Raw genomic sequence first — 16,607 nt, forward strand, 5'->3', positions numbered from 1 at the left:
TACATTTAGGATTATTCATACTTATGTGTAAATAAGTGGTGTATCTAAATCTGTAAGCTAGCTCTTGTCAAGGTAGATTATCTAATTCTAATGCTATTCAGAGATGTCAGTCCAGAGTTTGATGTGATTGAGGATAGAGAGACAGACCCAGGGGACCTTTGGGAACTCATATCCAAGATTCAGTGAATTGTCTGTTCAATAGCTCATCACATAAAATGATCTATCTGACATGCTGACCACAGTTCCTGGAACACAGGGAACTCTCTAATACTTAGCCACATGGTGAAATAGTTACTAGATTTTAATTTGAAAATGGTTATGATATAGCATGTAAAAATCATAATGTTGTTAGCAAGTTCTTATCTGCTAGATGCTGTTAATTAACTGAGGTATAAGAAAGTACTCTATGTCTAATTTAATTTTATATCACAGAATAAATAGGTTCTCCTTGCTGCCATGTTTAATTATTTTTTTTTCGGAGCAAGAGAAATTCAGCCATAGAGAAGTCAATCAGATGTGTTCTGCCGCCTACCTCCTTGCATGGAAGAGGGCAATGCCTATAAAGAACTCGTTTGTCCTCCACTTTAGCTGAAGAGGCAGTTAAACATTCATTGTATTTCCTAAGGCATGAATGGGATCACAGTCCAAATTGGAATCCTTTTCTTGGGGAGGCTTTACTAGGGGCATCCTGGGACATTCCTCAATGTCTTGCCCTTTGCCATTGTATTGGACCTTTTAGACGTTTCATTTTAGGGAGAGGGATATAGAAGGATAGTTCTGACATATAATTGATTGAACATGTGGGAAAGGCTGATGGACTTTCTAAATGGACTTTCACCTGGGGGCCTTTTAGCAATGGACAGAGCATGAAACTTGAGCTTGCATGGTCTTTTGACCATGGTTGGCTGTGTCTATCTTGATCTGAATTCTTTACTATTCACCATGTGGTCTCAGGTAAGCCTCTAGGTCTTTATACCTAAATTTCTTTTATGAGGTCAGGTGGGAATTTAAACCTCTTTCCTAACTGTCTTATGACAGTTAAGAGCTCAGTACATGCCACATTATTTGAACAGAAGTAAATTCCCACCGAGTTGTCACTGTAAAAGTTATTTCAGAAAGAGAAAGAAATTAGTGGTGTAATACATTGGCACCTGAAGGAATGGGACCATTAAAAAATGAGTTAATGTTTGTACCTATTCATTCCCAAGACTTTGCTTCTATAGTCCATTCAATGAGAATGCAAATTACTGACCAACCTTTTAATATTCCTTTCAGGGACACCTGTGTGGTTCTTTGTGAAAATTGCTCCAATTCGCAACGAACAGGATAAAGTGGTTTTATTTCTTTGCACTTTCAGTGATATAACCGCTTTCAAACAGCCAATTGAGGATGATTCATGCAAAGGTTTGTAATTCTGACTTGTACAAATGCATTTTTACCTTTATTTTCCTTGACTGTAGCAAATTTTGCTATAGAGAATTTGAGGTTGCCAAGGCAATCCCTGCCCAAAGATCAAAATTTAAACTTAAATTTGTATTGGATAAAGTATGGTACCATTCTTCAATATATTAAGAGAAGATAGAAACAATTGTTTCTTGAAGCATCTAGTCTATTTTTTAGACCTTTGAAATTTAACCCTTTTGAATGATGATAGAGGAAAGCAGTTGGGCAAATGTGGTATCATTAGAACCTTTGCAGGTTTTCACCTGGTGAATATTAGTAGCTCAAATGGGGCAGGTCCTGACCATATCCACTGGACTTAGCATATATAAACTTGCTTAGAGCTGGATGAGTTCTAGCACTTCAAGATTGTTATAGCAGATGTTAACACATCTCTACCTCTGGAGTTGACTTAATGAACTCTGTGGGTGGTAAATTCATTATGAACATGGAATTAATGAGGCCAGGGTCTTGAGTGACACTTCCACAGGGGGTCATTTAATCATCTCCCAAACTACAGTTGGAGACATACCACATGCATAGAGTGTTTAAATACCATTGGAAATCTAGGAAAGGAGATGGCAGGATTAATGGAAAAAGTATCCTTGAAGAGGTCTAGCTTCCTGGGATATAATATTTTCAGGGATTTGGATTGGGCTGGGAAGGTGGCTCAGTGGTAGAGCGCTTGCCTTGCATGCAGGAGGCCCTGGGTTTGATTCCTCAGCACCACATAAGCAAAAAGAAAAAAAACCAGAAGTGGTAGAGCGCTAGCCTTGAGCTGAAGAGCTGAGGGACAGCGCCCAGGCCTAGAGTTCAAGCCCCATGACCAGACCCCTCCCCTAAAAAAATATATTTTCAGGGATTTGGGATCAAGTAATGTCATATTCCTATTTCATATCCCTCTTCCATAGCTTCATAACCAAGAGGTCAGGAGCTGTTTCACATGGCAGGACTAGCTGGCTTTGGGGTTGATTTTCTAGATCTATCAAAAAACACGACTCCTGTGGTTTTCAGAGATGCAGCAGAGAGATGAGAATGTAGAGTCTAGGGGATAGTCAAAACTGTGTGTAGTATTCTGGATATGACAGAGTTTGATTGTTAAACAGGCATTACAGGAAGATGTAAAAACCATTATGTGGATGTCTTCGAAGGCCTATATCCTTGGAGGGTATTTTCAATTCTGGCACATCTAGAGGCTTATGTTTATAGAGTGTAGAACATGGTGCTGGGTATACCAGTGTTTCCTATTTTTCCAACTGACTGATGGCTGAATATAAATCAGTTTCAGCCTGCAAAGGCAGGCTTTGAAGATTACACAGATTAAACAGTGTTACAGTCCCCTCAAGTCTCTCTGCTTGCAGATTGTGATTGTTCAGCTTCTAGTTTCTGATTAGAAAGTGTCTCAGTGAGTCAGGTGACTCATTTATCGAGTGTCATCATCTTATCATATAGAAAGGCCCTTTGTTTATAACTTAATAAACTCATGAGTAATATTTGTTACTATTAGCATATGTTAGTTATTCATGGGGGAATTTTCTTATTGATGAGTATTCTTTTAAAGGCAGTCAGATATTTTGAGACTTACACGTTGGCAAGTTTTCGAAGAGAGAGGAAAATGTTCCTCCTCTGCCATGCCCGTGTATCCAATTGATTCTTATGAAATCTGAAAGAAGAAATAAATCAGAGGGATGTAGTGAGATTCCCAGGTTTATTTTCCAGGAATAATGTTCTCTGTTTCATTTAATTTGCCTCTGTGATGAATCATTAGAGATAAGAATTTTGGTCATCTTGTTGTCTCTGTCTCTCTGTCTCTGTCTCTCTCTTGCGCATGTGTACATCCATCTTACTCCCTTTTAGCCAAGATATCCTTCTTGCAAAGTATTAATTCTTTTTATCAGTGAAGTAAGATGACTAACCTGTGGTTCTATGTATAAAAATATTAGATCATCCCTCCACATATGCCTTGGCCTTTAATATAAGAATCCTACTAGTGAACCAAATTTACTGTTTGCTCAAAGACATGGTTTTATAGGACAGTCCTTACCCAATGCTATGGCAGATATCTTTTAGCCCCTGCCTCTTGTCATGTCACCATGCCCCTGGTCCACTTTGATTTGGTGGTCTGTTTAGGGCAAAGCCACATTTTCTAATAGCTTGTTTATGGTGGAAGAACATGATATTTCACAGACCTTGTTAGCTGTAAATTATAAACTTCAGTTCTGGCTGCAAGGATTGAATCTAGATGGAAACTGTGCTGCCATATGGCTGGATTGTTCTGGCTTGACATCTCTTCTTGGATGTGCTCTTAGTGGTTCATTTCCAGCTGAGCCAGCTGGATTTGCAGTACAGCATCTCCATCAGCATTAAATATCTTAAGAGTCTTGCTGACCCAGGTTTGTTTAGAACTCACTTTTAAAATGAAATGGAAGAGTGGATATTCTATAACCCCAGAAAAGTACCAAATAATTGCGCTTTGGCATAGTCTCGAGGACTGTTTTGCTATCACTAGATTTAGTCCTTTAAGTCAACTGTGCTCAAATGGTCTTCAAATGATTTTGTTTTCTCTGATCCAGTTGTACCTAATTTTGGGGGTTTGGGTAGAGCCTGATAGTGATGCACGAAGCCAGTTTGTGTCTAACATTTTCCTTAACTCATGAAGAGGCAAGCACATGGGATAATTAAGAATGGACCATTTTTGTATATGACATCACTCCCTTTCTACCTAGAGCTTTGTGGACTAATGATGGTCCTGGGAATGTTGCCTGAGCCCTCTTTCCTTCACTCAGTTCTCACAATCTTTTTCTAAAATAAGTTACTCAGCTCTTGGCTTCTTCATTGTTCTTGTCCACCTTCTGACGATTTCCCCTCTGACAGTGCTAACACATGCAAGTTGAGCAAGGCTTGCTGTTCCGAAATAGGTGAGAATTCTTGGGTGCAGTGAGGATGTGTAGTACTCCAGAGGTTTCATTTATTCCTTATCTCTTGCTTTTTCTTCATTGAGAGTAGACTGCAGGAGTTTGCCCTGATCATTCTCCATTCTGAGCAATGCAGCTTAGGCAAGTGGAGAGAATTAGAATGTGAGGCTCAGAACTTTCCTTTTATCTTGGTCACAAAAGGATGTGCCTCTTCTTGTTACCTCTTTTACTGCACCAAGTAATCTCATATTAAAGGAAAGAATTCATTCTTAAAGATCCATGTCATTAATTCTGCATGTAGAGTCAAACCTGAGTCAAATGCAGTTGACAAAAGAAATTCAAGTCTCCATAGATTTTTTTTTTAAGGATCAAAGCTTTAGATTATTTAGAGATAGGGGTTTTGGCAAGCTGTTGTGACTGCCAACCCTTCTCCCTGTGCCTTCCTGTGGCTTATTTATGGGACCCCTTTGAGAAAGACACAGGTTCAAGTTTCAGGCTACCCGCCTACAATACAAACATTTAATCTTTCTGCCCTTAGGGTGACAAAGGTAAGAGTTAGTGATTGTTACCTAAAGAAGCCTTCCTAGTTTTTGCATATTTCCATACTCAGGGGGAAAAGACTGTGGGAAGAAGACTTGAAGGCACATAGGCAGTGGTCCATACTACTCATCTATCTACTGGATGCTGCGTTATGATCTCAGCAGCTCTAAGAGAATCTGTGACTCTGTATCTTAGGACCAATCTGGTCCTTTCTTTTCTGGTATCCTGGACTTACTTTCAGAGGAGCTGGAATTCTACCTCATTCCAGAACCATATCTTCTGGCCTAGAGAGGATGCAAGGCTTGTAGGATAAAACAGCCCTGTGATTTGCTCATTCAATTTGAAACCAGTAGTCCTTGTAGAAAAGTAGTCATCTGACCCAAGGCTAGGAATAAGGACTCAGAAAATATGTTAGCTGTTGCTAGATTGCATACCATGTTCCCTGTCTTCTATCCTTTTCCCTTCACTCTTTCTCTTCCCTTCTGCCCTATCTTTCCCATTTTCCTGATTATATGCTGCCTTTGGGCTTCCAATGACACCCACAAGCCTCACGTTTAACTTTCTGATGATATTTGTCATAGCTGGAGAAACCCTGGGCTAGGAGTTTCTTCATCTGAGCTCAGTTCATTGTTAAATTTCCAAATGTAATATCATTGGAGCAGTGAGTATAAAAATGCTTGCCACAGAGAAAGGCACAGAAACATCCCACAAAACTGAGTAGAGTTTGTGAAATGGACTGCTTATCTTTTGATATTTATAGGTCTTGGAAGCCCAGACAGAAATAGGGCAATGAAAGGGAAAAAAGTATTTGTTCTTCATCTACAATGATTGCGCGCGCACACACACACGCATGCTCACACACACACACACACACACACACACACACACACTTTTGAGTGTCTTTTGGATGGTTGGCTTCATGCCAGGTGCTGAATGTAGGGAAATGTCTGTGGGAGAGCTACTCTCCATTAGAGAGTACTTGGTGGAGAGAAAGGTAAGCAAATATGAACCACAGTGCACAATCAGCATTTTAGTTACTATTCTTGCTATGACAGAATGCCTGACATACAACTTTGGGAGGAAGGATTTCTTTTGTTTCTTAGTTTTGGAAGGTTTGGATCATGGTTACTTGCCCCAAGTGCTTGCATAGCACATCATGGTAGAGATTCTTTATCCCATAGCAAAGAGGAAGCAGAGAAAAACTGGAAGGAGTCAGGGGCTAGGCACAGCCTTCAAAAACATGCCCCTAGTGGTTGTTTCTTCCAGCTAAGCACCACCTACTCAATGTCTACAACCTCACACATTAGTGCCACTGGCTAGGGACCAAGCATTCAACACAAAAGCCTATGGGGACATTTCATATTCAAACAGCAACATTCTACCTTGGCGCCAAAGGTTGCATTTAGTCTATTTTCAGGAGTCCCCAAAGTATTAATTAACAGTTCCAACATGGTTCAATAGTTGAAGTCTGAAAGTTCCTCTGAGACCTAGGGCAAACTCTTGGCTGGGAGCATCCTGTGAGTACAATTCACATACTTGCAATACATAATAGTACAGAGAAACACTCCCATTCTACAAAGGCAGAATGGGAGATGAACAAGGGAAGGATCTGACTAAAGCAACACTGAGAACCAGCAGGGCTGTAACTCCACATCTGGAGTACCAGGTGTCCAGAAGTCAGCCCCAACAGGTCAGGGCAGCCCTGACCTGCTCTTGCTATGTGCAGTCCACATGGCCTCCATCTTGGGCTGGCTATACTCATTGCTTGTGACTTCCCTCAGCAGATGATCTTCATTCCAGGAGTCTCCAGCATCCTGGATTTCCATTGTAGCTTAGGCTCTATCCTCAAGGCTTCTTGCATCTCCTTCTCAGGGGCTCCTTGTAGGGAATATGACCCTGAGCTCTCCGTGGGGCTGCAGTGGTGATGGACTGCTGTGGTGTTGATGGCGGTGTTAGGGTGGTGCCAACCAATTTTTACCTGACCCCCTCAGATATACTCCTCTGCTTTTCTTGAAAAGATTTACAGAATTCAGTCCCAGGTTTGTCTTAAGCTGAGAGGAAAGCTTGACTCTGAAAGAGATTTTTTTTTTAAACATTGCAGTCCACATTTCCATAGCACACTCCAGTGAGTAATTTATAAACGCTCCATTTGGGGGAGACATCAAAGACTCCTGTGGAGTTACCTCCTGTTAACATTAATGGAACCCCCAGAGCTCAATCACTGTGCACCACTTTTCAAAGTGACACTAGTAGTCCTGCATCTCTGCTTCATGGGGTCAAGGTGGATGAAAGTACCAGTAGCTTTTGTTAAAGCTCAGTACTTCCAGAATGGGATAAAAAAAAAAAAGGAGCTGGCTTAGTGTTGCTGCTATGTTGACCAAAATTCATCCAGATTATGATTCTTAAAAATTGTGCAAAGAGCACAATTTTTGTGGATTCCATCTGTCTTAGAAAGATGCTCCAGGGTAAAATTTGGAAGATGAGATTTCTTTTACAAGGCACCAAATTTAAAGTTACACAGTCCTGCCGTTAGCTGTCATATAAAAATAGTTGCACTTTATTTGCTGTATACCCATGTCCAGGGTTTTGGGGTTCTTGCTCTTGAGAAACCTGACAGGCTTTCAGGAATCCTAGGGACAGCTGCCAAGGTCTTAATCTTGATGCAGATAGGGTTTTGCATATTGGAATGGATGTTTATTTTTAAGGGCCTTTCAGAGTAGTAAAGATCATTCAGGCTTCTTAAATTCTCAGAAAAAGATCTGTTACCAACTATCCTTTTTTTTTTTCTTCCCCAAGCAGACAAATGGCAGCTACTGACTAGTCTCCATCTGTGCCAGAGTGGAATTCACTTTTTCTCCTGGTCTTGGAGTTGTCGGTGTCTGGAAAGGCCATTTTATGAGCTTGTCTATTTAAAACCCAGGAAGGACTAGCTCAGTTTCGGCAAATCAGATAGTGGGACCAGCCTAAATCAGGCAAACAAATGAGAGAAACATTTTGATTGGTGGAGAAGCTTTGAGCCAGAGAGGAGAAATCTGAATTCTAGACTTGTTCTCATTGTCTGGGTGTTCTGTGCCTCAGTTTCCCTGTTTGTCAGAAGGCACTGAACACTGTTCTATCTCATCTTCATGCTGTGATCCCGATGATGTGCAAGTGCCTGGGAAAAATAAATTGCTGCCTAATTTCAAGTATGTGAACATGCTTTTCTAGAGTAGCGAGCTTTGCTGGCGGGGGTGGGGAGTGACTCATGGGAGGCTCAGTGGGACATTTGGGGTGTCTGTTCCTGACAGTATGACTGGTGATGTGACTGTCTATGCTCTTTTAGGAGGTGGTTGACTGTGTCTTTCTGCTCTTCCTCATCCTTCAGGCTGGGGGAAGTTTGCTCGTCTGACCAGAGCACTGACAAGCAGCAGGGGTGTTCTGCAGCAGCTGGCTCCCAGTGTGCAAAAGGGTGAAAATGTTCACAAGCACTCCCGCCTGGCAGAGGTAAGGGCAGGGGGCAGTCATCTTAAAGCTCACTTCTTGGGGAGCAGATGGGGTGGTTACTTTGCACAGAACGAGTGTGCTGGCTTGGAGGGGTCAGGACCTGCGGAAAGGGTGGGAAGGCAACCTTGTCTTGGCTGGGCTACAGCCTACAGTGTGTGACTTAGGGTAAGTGGCTCCAGTCCCCATCGAAGCCTTGGGTTTTCTCTCAGGTAAAAGCAGACTAGAGAAAGCTGTGTTCCAACTTTCATGGTATCTGTTTTTGAGGGCAGAGGAAAGAGCTAGAAAGTGCTTCCTATTCATAAAGGTCTTACTTAAAAAAAAATAGTTTTGTTCTTCGAACAATGCCTAATGCTATAGGAAAGACACAGGAAGAAAAATAATGGTAATACCACAGACCACATCTTATTGTCACACTTTTTTGGTGTTAACACTTGTTTTTGCATGTATTTTATTTTCCAAAGACCAACAACTTCATTTGCATACGTTAAGATTTGGGATATGTGGGCCACGCCTCTAAGTAAGAGTTAGCGTGCACGTGGAATGAAGTCACGTCTTTTCTTCACTTTATATCACCAGCAACCTCTTTCCACTACTATTGCGATAACTTTGCTAGTAAGGAAATCTCATGTTATCCCTTTGGCTGGGATAACTGAGAGGCTGGGAAGCCAGGATAAGGTGTTTAATCAGGCTTCATGCTTGCACATCACTGTGAACTGCCAGCGGTTCTGCCTGCTCTTCTTTCTTCAGTGAACCTGAGTAGGACCAGGTAGGGGCATTGAACCCTTCACGCTGCAAACATCCATCTTACTCAGATGTGGCAGTATGAGCTGTTCCTTTGCTTGGAGATAGCCAGTTCATGGCCCCTGAGCTGGGGCTTGTTGTGTGATCTTTTCTGATCTGATTTCTGGGCCTGTTTTGCCAAGGTAGAAACAGCTGGTGTGGTGTGGCTACAGTGGGTGCTCTGCATATGGGTAGCACCTGTTGAGTGAGTTGATTGCAGGAAATCCCCTTGTAGCAGCTGTGAGCTTTTGCCCATAGCAATTAGTTTAGTGCTTGCCTGATAGCTGGGTACTATGGCCTAGTTAAGATGACACAGAAAACTAGCAATTACGGTTCATCCCTTGATTGATATCTGGGTGCTCATACACATGTCCTTAAACTGTACTTAATTTTGAAAGGAGTTAGACAGACATCCTTCTTCTTTACCTGATCACTGTCCTACATGAGAAATAGAAAACATGCCTGCCCTCTCCCCAGAAGAAGATGCAAAGTCCTTGGTGATCATTCTTTTCCTTTATATCTTGAACTTAAATATTCTGATGTAAGTGTAACCATTATCACTACATCTGATATCACAAGATAAGAGAAAAAGAATGGGAGGAAAATACTAGCCAAATAAAGTAAGATAAAGTTCCTGCTTTCCTGTTTTAATCTGCTCTGTTTTTTTGCTACTTTTCTTCTATTCATTTGACTTAAAAAATTGTGGTTATTAAATATTAATTTTTATTAATTAATTGTTATAAATTGTTATTAATTAGTTGTTATAAAGGTGATCTACAGAGAGGGTTATCATTTCATAAGTCTGATAATAAGTACATTTCTTTTTAGACAGTGTCACCCCTTCCTTTCCTCTCTTCCAGTTCCTCCCTCCTGTCCCCATCCACAAGTTATACAGTTCATTTTCAACGCAGTGTCTAGTGAGCATCACTGCTGCATTTGAGGGCCCTTTGTCCCTCCACTCCTGTGCCTTCCCTTGACCCTTTCAAATACAAACAAATGAATAAACGAGAAAAAAAGTATCCTTTAGCCAGGTGCTGGTGGCTAAAGTCTATAATCCTAGCTACTCAGGAGCCTAAGATCTGAGGGTGGCAGTTCAAAGCCAGTCCAGGTAGGAAAGTTTGTGAGACTCTTATCTTCAATTAACTACCAAAAAGCCAGAAGTGGCTCAAGTGGTAGAGTGCTAGCCTGGAGCAAAAAAGCTCAGCAACAGTGTCATGAGTTCAGGCCCCAGGACTGGCGCGTGTGTGCACACCCCCCCCCCCCCCACACACACACAATTGTCATGTGGTGTTCACTGATAAAATACAAGCACTTAGAACCATGTCTGGCAAAAAGTAGATGCTCAGTACTGTTTATCTTATTAAAATTGATTTAAAAATGAAAGAAATGATATTAGACTTTTTTGTCTACCTGTCTGTTATAAATAACTGGGCATTGATTCCAATATGGGCCAAAATATTAGAAATATTTCATCCCCAGGGTAAGCCTGGCTAAAGCCTATTGATTTTATTGGTATTTTCAGAGAACCAGCGTTTGCTCTTATTGAGTTTCTCTGTTGATTTTTCTGTTTCCTATTTCTAATTTTTGTTATTTATAGTCATCTGCTGACTTTGGGTTCAATTTACTCTTCCTTTTGGAGTTTCTTAAAGGAGGAGTTTAGATCATTGATTTTTGATCTTTCTTCTCTTCTGATATATACATTCAGTCTTAAAAATGTCCAAGTACTGCTTTAATTGCAGGCTATAAGTTTTTTCTTTTCATTTAATTAAAACCATATCTTAATTTCTTACAAGATTTCTTCTTTGGCCTATGTGTCATGGAGAAGTGATTTATTTAATTTCCAAGTGTTTTTGGATTTTCTAGTGTTTTTTTTTTTAAATTTTGTAAAGTGTTCTGTGACCCAGAATGGGCTGTACTAGACAAATGCTCTATGTGAACTCAAGAGAACATGTATTTTACTGTTAGTCAGCTTTCTGTCACTATGCAGTGATCCCTCGCCTAGCCGTGTTATATAGTAATCCCTTGCTATATTGTCTCATTTATTGTTTCTTTGTGGATTTTCACCTATCCCAGAGGTCTCCAGAAAGTAGCTCCTGAGATAGGTGAGGGGTCATTATTTATGTTTTTTTCTTTTTCTTTTTAAGCCCATGATACAGTGAAACTGCAGTAAGTGAACTGTGATACAGCAGGGGACAACTGTAACAAATTACCTGCAGATTTACAAGCAGGAAGCTGGGAGACGAAGGTACAGGGGCTCATGCTTGTAATCCCAGCTTCCTGATCGGTGGAACTTGTTATTTGATGCTGGCCCAAGCAAAAAATTAGCAAGACCCTGGGCTGGGAAGGTGGCTCAGTGGTAGAGCACTTGCCTTGCATGCTCGAGGCCCTGGGTTCGATTCCTTAGCACCACATAAGAAAAAAAAGCCGGAAGTGGCGCTGTGGCTCAAGTGGTAGAGTGCTAGCCTTGAGCTGAAGAGCTGAGGGACAGCACCCAGGCCCAGAGTTCAGGCCCCACGACTGGACCCAAAAAAAAAAAAATTAGCAAGACCCTATATTAAAGAACAAATTAGGCACGGTGAATCACACTTGCAATCCTCGGTGTGTAGGAGGATTGAGGTCTGAAGTTAGCCCAGGCAAAAAGTGAGGCTGTGTGTATGGTTCAAAAGGTAGAATGCCTGCCTATCAAGTACAAGGCTGTGAGTTCAAACCCAGTGTCACCAAAACCCAACCCATGCAAACAACCAAACAAGAACTATGATACATGGTTTTAGATGTGTCAGACTCATTGTGTTTAGCCCTCTAGTGGGAGTGCAATATGGTGGTGCTGTATGTGATGAGAAATGGATGACCTGGTGACCAGGAAGCAAAAGAGAAAGGAGCTGGTGTTCCACCATCCCCTCCAAGAACACACTGCCAGAGACCAGAAGAGCTGCTAGTGGCTTTGGCTCCTAAAGATTCTACCAGTTCCCAATAGTGTCACACCAAGAACCAAGGCTTCAATATGTGGACCTTTGGGGGCACTCAAGATCCAAATTAGAGCAGCTGTTGTTGGGTGAAATTAATTATGTCACTAGAGCTAGTTGATGGATGGTGTGATTGAGTTTAACCATATTCTTACTGATTTTTCTGACTGTGGATGGTTCTATCTCTAGAAGGTTGTGGATACCTTTATCTACAAGAGTAAATTCATCTGCTTCTCCTTGCAATTTTGTCCCTGTATGTTGACAATCTGTTAAGTACATGTACATTACATGTTGTTATATCTTCTCAAAGAACTGTTACTTTTTCTTTTTCTGTCTGTTGTGGGGCTTGAACTCAGGGCTTGGGTACTGTCCCTGAGCCCTTTGTGCTCAAGGCTAGCACTCTACCAACTTGGGCCACAGTGCCACCTCTGGGTTTTGAGTGTTTAATTGGAGATTAAGAGCTCACAGGACTTTCTGCTTAGGCTTGCTTCGAACTGCAATCCTCAGATCTCAGCCTCCTTAGTAGCTATGATTATAGGCGTGAGCCACTGGTGTCCAGCTGAGAATTGTTACTACTAGAACTAGAATGCCACTTTTTATCTTCAATAAATTTTGTTTCCTCTGAGTCTGGTCTGTTGGAAGTTAATATGGCTACTCTGGTTTTCTTTTTTCTTTTTCTTTTTTTTTTTGGGTCCAGTCGTGGGGCCTGAACTCTGGGCCTACGTGCTGTCCCTCAGCTCTTCAGCTCAAGGCTAGCGCTCTACCACTTGAGCCACAGTGCCACTTTGGCTTTTTTCTTTTTGCTTATGTGGTGCTGAGGAATTGAACCCAGGGCCTCAGGCATGCAAGGCAAGCGCTCTACCTTCCCAGCTCCTACGGTTTTCTTGATTAATGTTTTCACCTTAGATACATCTTTTCCCATCTCTTTACTTTTAATCTCTATTTGTCCTTCTATATTATAGTGGTTTCTCTAGATAACTTGTAGTTGGAACTGTCTCTTCTTTCAATTGGTGTATTTAGTCTATTGAAGTTTAAAAAGATGACATCTAAGGTTGCTGCTCTTTTCTATTCATTGCTGTTTGTTGTCCATTCTCTTTCTGTCCTTTTTGGCTTTTAGTCGAGAATTAAAAAAATTATTCATTCATTTTTCCCACCTTTCTTATCACATACCTTTTTAGTGGTGGTCCTAGAGTTTGCAATCTACAGTTACAACTAATTCAAGTCCACATTTCAAAGCTTTATAATGTGGTACCTTACTATAACAAATTATTCCTTTATCTTGTTTCTTATATCATTGCTTTCATTTATGAATAAACATTCATAAAACATGAATTATGCATATGTATAACCAAGTACATTGTTGCTGTTATATAAATCAATTATCTATTAGATCAATTAAAAACAATAAGATAAAAATTACTATTTTACTTTCACTTACCTTTTATCTGATGTTTATCATATCCCATCTTTAGTAATATTTAAGTGTCTGAACTGTATAATTTTTCCTTTTCTAAAAACTTTTCTTGAGATTTCTTGTAAGGCATGTCTAGTTTCAACAAATTCACTCATTTTTTTTGTCTGAAAAAGCCTTTATATCTCCTCTACTTTTGGAGAATAGCTCTGCATGATGCAGAATTGCAGATTGATATAGGTTTTTTTTTGTACTTTTAAAGTATTTAAGTCCACTTTTGTCTTGTTTACATGGTTTCTCTGAGGAGATGTTGATCTTGTCTTCTCTGTAAACTAAGTGTGCTTTTCTCTTTTAGTTTCTTTGAGGATGTGTTTGTTATCTTTGATTTTTTAATATGATATGCCTCGGTTTGTTTTGTTTCAATGGCATTAATTTGGGTAACTCTTCACTGATTATTGGTTTGAATATTTCTGCTTTTTAATTGTCCTCCTGATATTTCCATTATGTATATTTATACCATGTAAATTTCTCATGGATTTTGGATAATGAATTCTGATTCATTTAAAAGTTGATTTTTTTTCTCTCTGCTCATTTCAATTGATATACCCTGAAGCTCAGAGGTTTTTTTCTCAGCTGAATCCTATGCACTAATTGGCCCATCAAAGATATTCTTCATTTCTGTTATAGTATTTTTGATCTTTAGCATTTCTTTTTGGATCTTTTGTAGAATTGCATCTCTGTTTACATTGCCCATCTGTTCCTGCATGCTGCTTACTTTATCCACTAGAGCCCTTAGCATATTAATCACAGTTGTTTTAAATTCCCAGACTAATCTCAGCCTTATCTGGTCTGGCTCTGATGCTATCTCTGTTTCTTCAAACCACCATTTTTGACTTTTATTATGCTGTGTAGCTTTTGATTGAAAGCAGAACATAATGAAATGGAAAAAAAATCTCAAGAATTATAGATCTTTAGTTGTGTGTGTATGTGTGTGTGTGTGTGTGTGTGTGTGTGTGTGTGTGTGTGTTTGTGCACATACATGCGTGAGTGTGCATGTGTGCATGCCAGTCCTCGGGCTTGAATTCAGGGTTTGGGCACTGTCTCTGAGTTTTTTTCCCTCTGCAACTTTACTATTTGAGCCACAGCTCCATTTCTGGCTTTTTGGTTAATTGGAAATAAGAGTCTCACAGTCTTTCCTGACAGGGTTGGCTTCAAACAGAGATCGTTGGATCTCAGACTCCTGAATGGCTAGGATTACAGGTGCAAGCCACTAGCAATCTGCTTTATTGCACCCTTTTAAATTTTGATTTTTATTTGAATTTTTTTATTTTTTTATTGTGAAAATACTGTACAGAGGTGTTACAATTACATGGGCAAGATAATGAGTACATTTCTTATCAAGCATTGTAGCCTCCTCCTTTGTATTTCACCCTTTTTTAAATGGCAGGACTAGGTAAGAACTCAGAGCCTCCTACTTCGTAAGTATAAACCTCATCATTAGTTTTGATTTTTGCTGCTTATTTTTCAAATAGGTTTTTGCTTCCTATCTTACCTGGTTATGATCTTCTGTGTTAAACTTTCTGGTAGCTAGAATAACAAGCATCTGATATCACATTCAGCTCCTCCTTGAAAAGGGTTTTTTACTTTTTTTCTACCCTGTTGTCTTTGAACCAGAAACCCAACAATCTCAACCTTCCAAGTAGCTAGGATTATTGGCATGAGCCATCCATGCCATTTATTTTTTTCAGTTTAGAATTAAAAGATAAAAATTATGTATGTTTATTGTGAAAAACATACTTCAAAATGGATATACAATGTGGATTGTTTAAATCAAGCTAGTTAACCTCTATGTCATTTTGCATACCCTGTTTCTGTGGTGAAAACACTTAAAAATCTATCCTGGCAATTAAAAAAAAACACATTGCTATTAACTATAGTCACCATGTTGTATCAAAGATCTCTCTCCATCCTTTTCCTCCCAGCTGAAATTTTGTGTTCATTTTGAACACCACTAACCACCATTTGGTTTTACTTTTATGGGTTCAATTGTCTTTTCTTGTACTTATAGTTACTTACAAGTAACTATAGTATATATCTTTGTATGCCTGCTTTATCTCACTAAACATAATGTCTTCCTGGTTAATCATATTATTATAAATGGCAAAATTTCGTTCTTTTTAAAGGCTAAGTAATATTTAAGTGTGTGTGTGTGTGTGTGTGTGTGTGTGTGTGTGTGTGTGTGTGTGTGTGTGTGTAGGTCTTTTACCCATTTTCTGAGTTTTTCTCACTATTGAGTTTTTTGAGTCTCATGAATATTTTAGATAGTCATCTCTTATCAAATGTATGTTTTTCAAATATGCTTTCCAATTCCATAGGTTATCTTTTCAGCTTTTCACTTATTCCCTCTTTCCCTCCTTTCCTCTTTCCCTCCTCCCTTTTCCCATCTTTCTTTCCTTGTTTCCTTTCTCTTCTGTGTTGAGGATTTAACCCAGAATCTTCTCTAAGCTAGGCACTTATTCTGCTGCTGAGTTATCCCCCAAGTCCTGCAGTTTTATTTCATGTACCGATTTGTGTAGCTACCTTCACAATCACTATCTAGATGTGTTCCATTACCAACATGAAACCCTTCTATAACACATTTATAGTCACATTTCATCTCTGTCCCTTTTCTTTGGGAAATCATTAATTTATTCTCCATCTCTAAAACTATGTCCTTTTGAGACTGTTACATAGATGAAATGATACAGAATGATTGTGTCACTAGTATCGTATCCTTAACATCCATCCAGTTTTTTTTTTAATCTATCAATGTATTTTCCCCCTTTTTCACTGTATGGGTATGTGGGTATGCCAGCTACCTATGCCAGCTAATATGGGTATACTAGCCACTCATGAAAGCATTATATGAGTTGTTTCCAGGCTCTCTCTCTCTCTCTCTCTCTCTCTCTCTCTCTCTCTCTCTCTTTACTATATGAGCAAAGCTCCTATAAACATTTAGGTTTTTGTGTGAAAATGTTTTCATTTCTCAGGGAGAAATGCTGGGTATTGTGCACATATACATACATTCAAGTGTCT

The 16,607-nt window shown here is 39.8% G+C and overlaps 1 protein-coding gene across 2 annotated transcripts in view; it reads left to right on the forward strand.

Moving 5' to 3' along the window:
- The window catches only part of Kcnh1 (potassium voltage-gated channel subfamily H member 1), a 313,617-nt gene that overhangs the window by 43,975 nt on the left and 253,035 nt on the right, over positions 1 to 16,607 (forward strand). For both annotated transcript variants that reach the window (XM_042682005.1, XM_042682007.1), the window contains exons 4-5: positions 1,276 to 1,404; positions 8,260 to 8,378. In XM_042682005.1, coding sequence (XP_042537939.1) covers positions 1,276 to 1,404; positions 8,260 to 8,378 — 248 coding nt within the window. The remainder of the gene's footprint in view (positions 1 to 1,275; positions 1,405 to 8,259; positions 8,379 to 16,607) is intronic.

The sequence above is a fragment of the Dipodomys spectabilis genome, unplaced genomic scaffold (assembly GCF_019054845.1).
Source record: "Dipodomys spectabilis isolate Male_0828 unplaced genomic scaffold, ASM1905484v1 ptg000069l, whole genome shotgun sequence".
NCBI lineage: Eukaryota > Metazoa > Chordata > Mammalia > Rodentia > Heteromyidae > Dipodomys > Dipodomys spectabilis.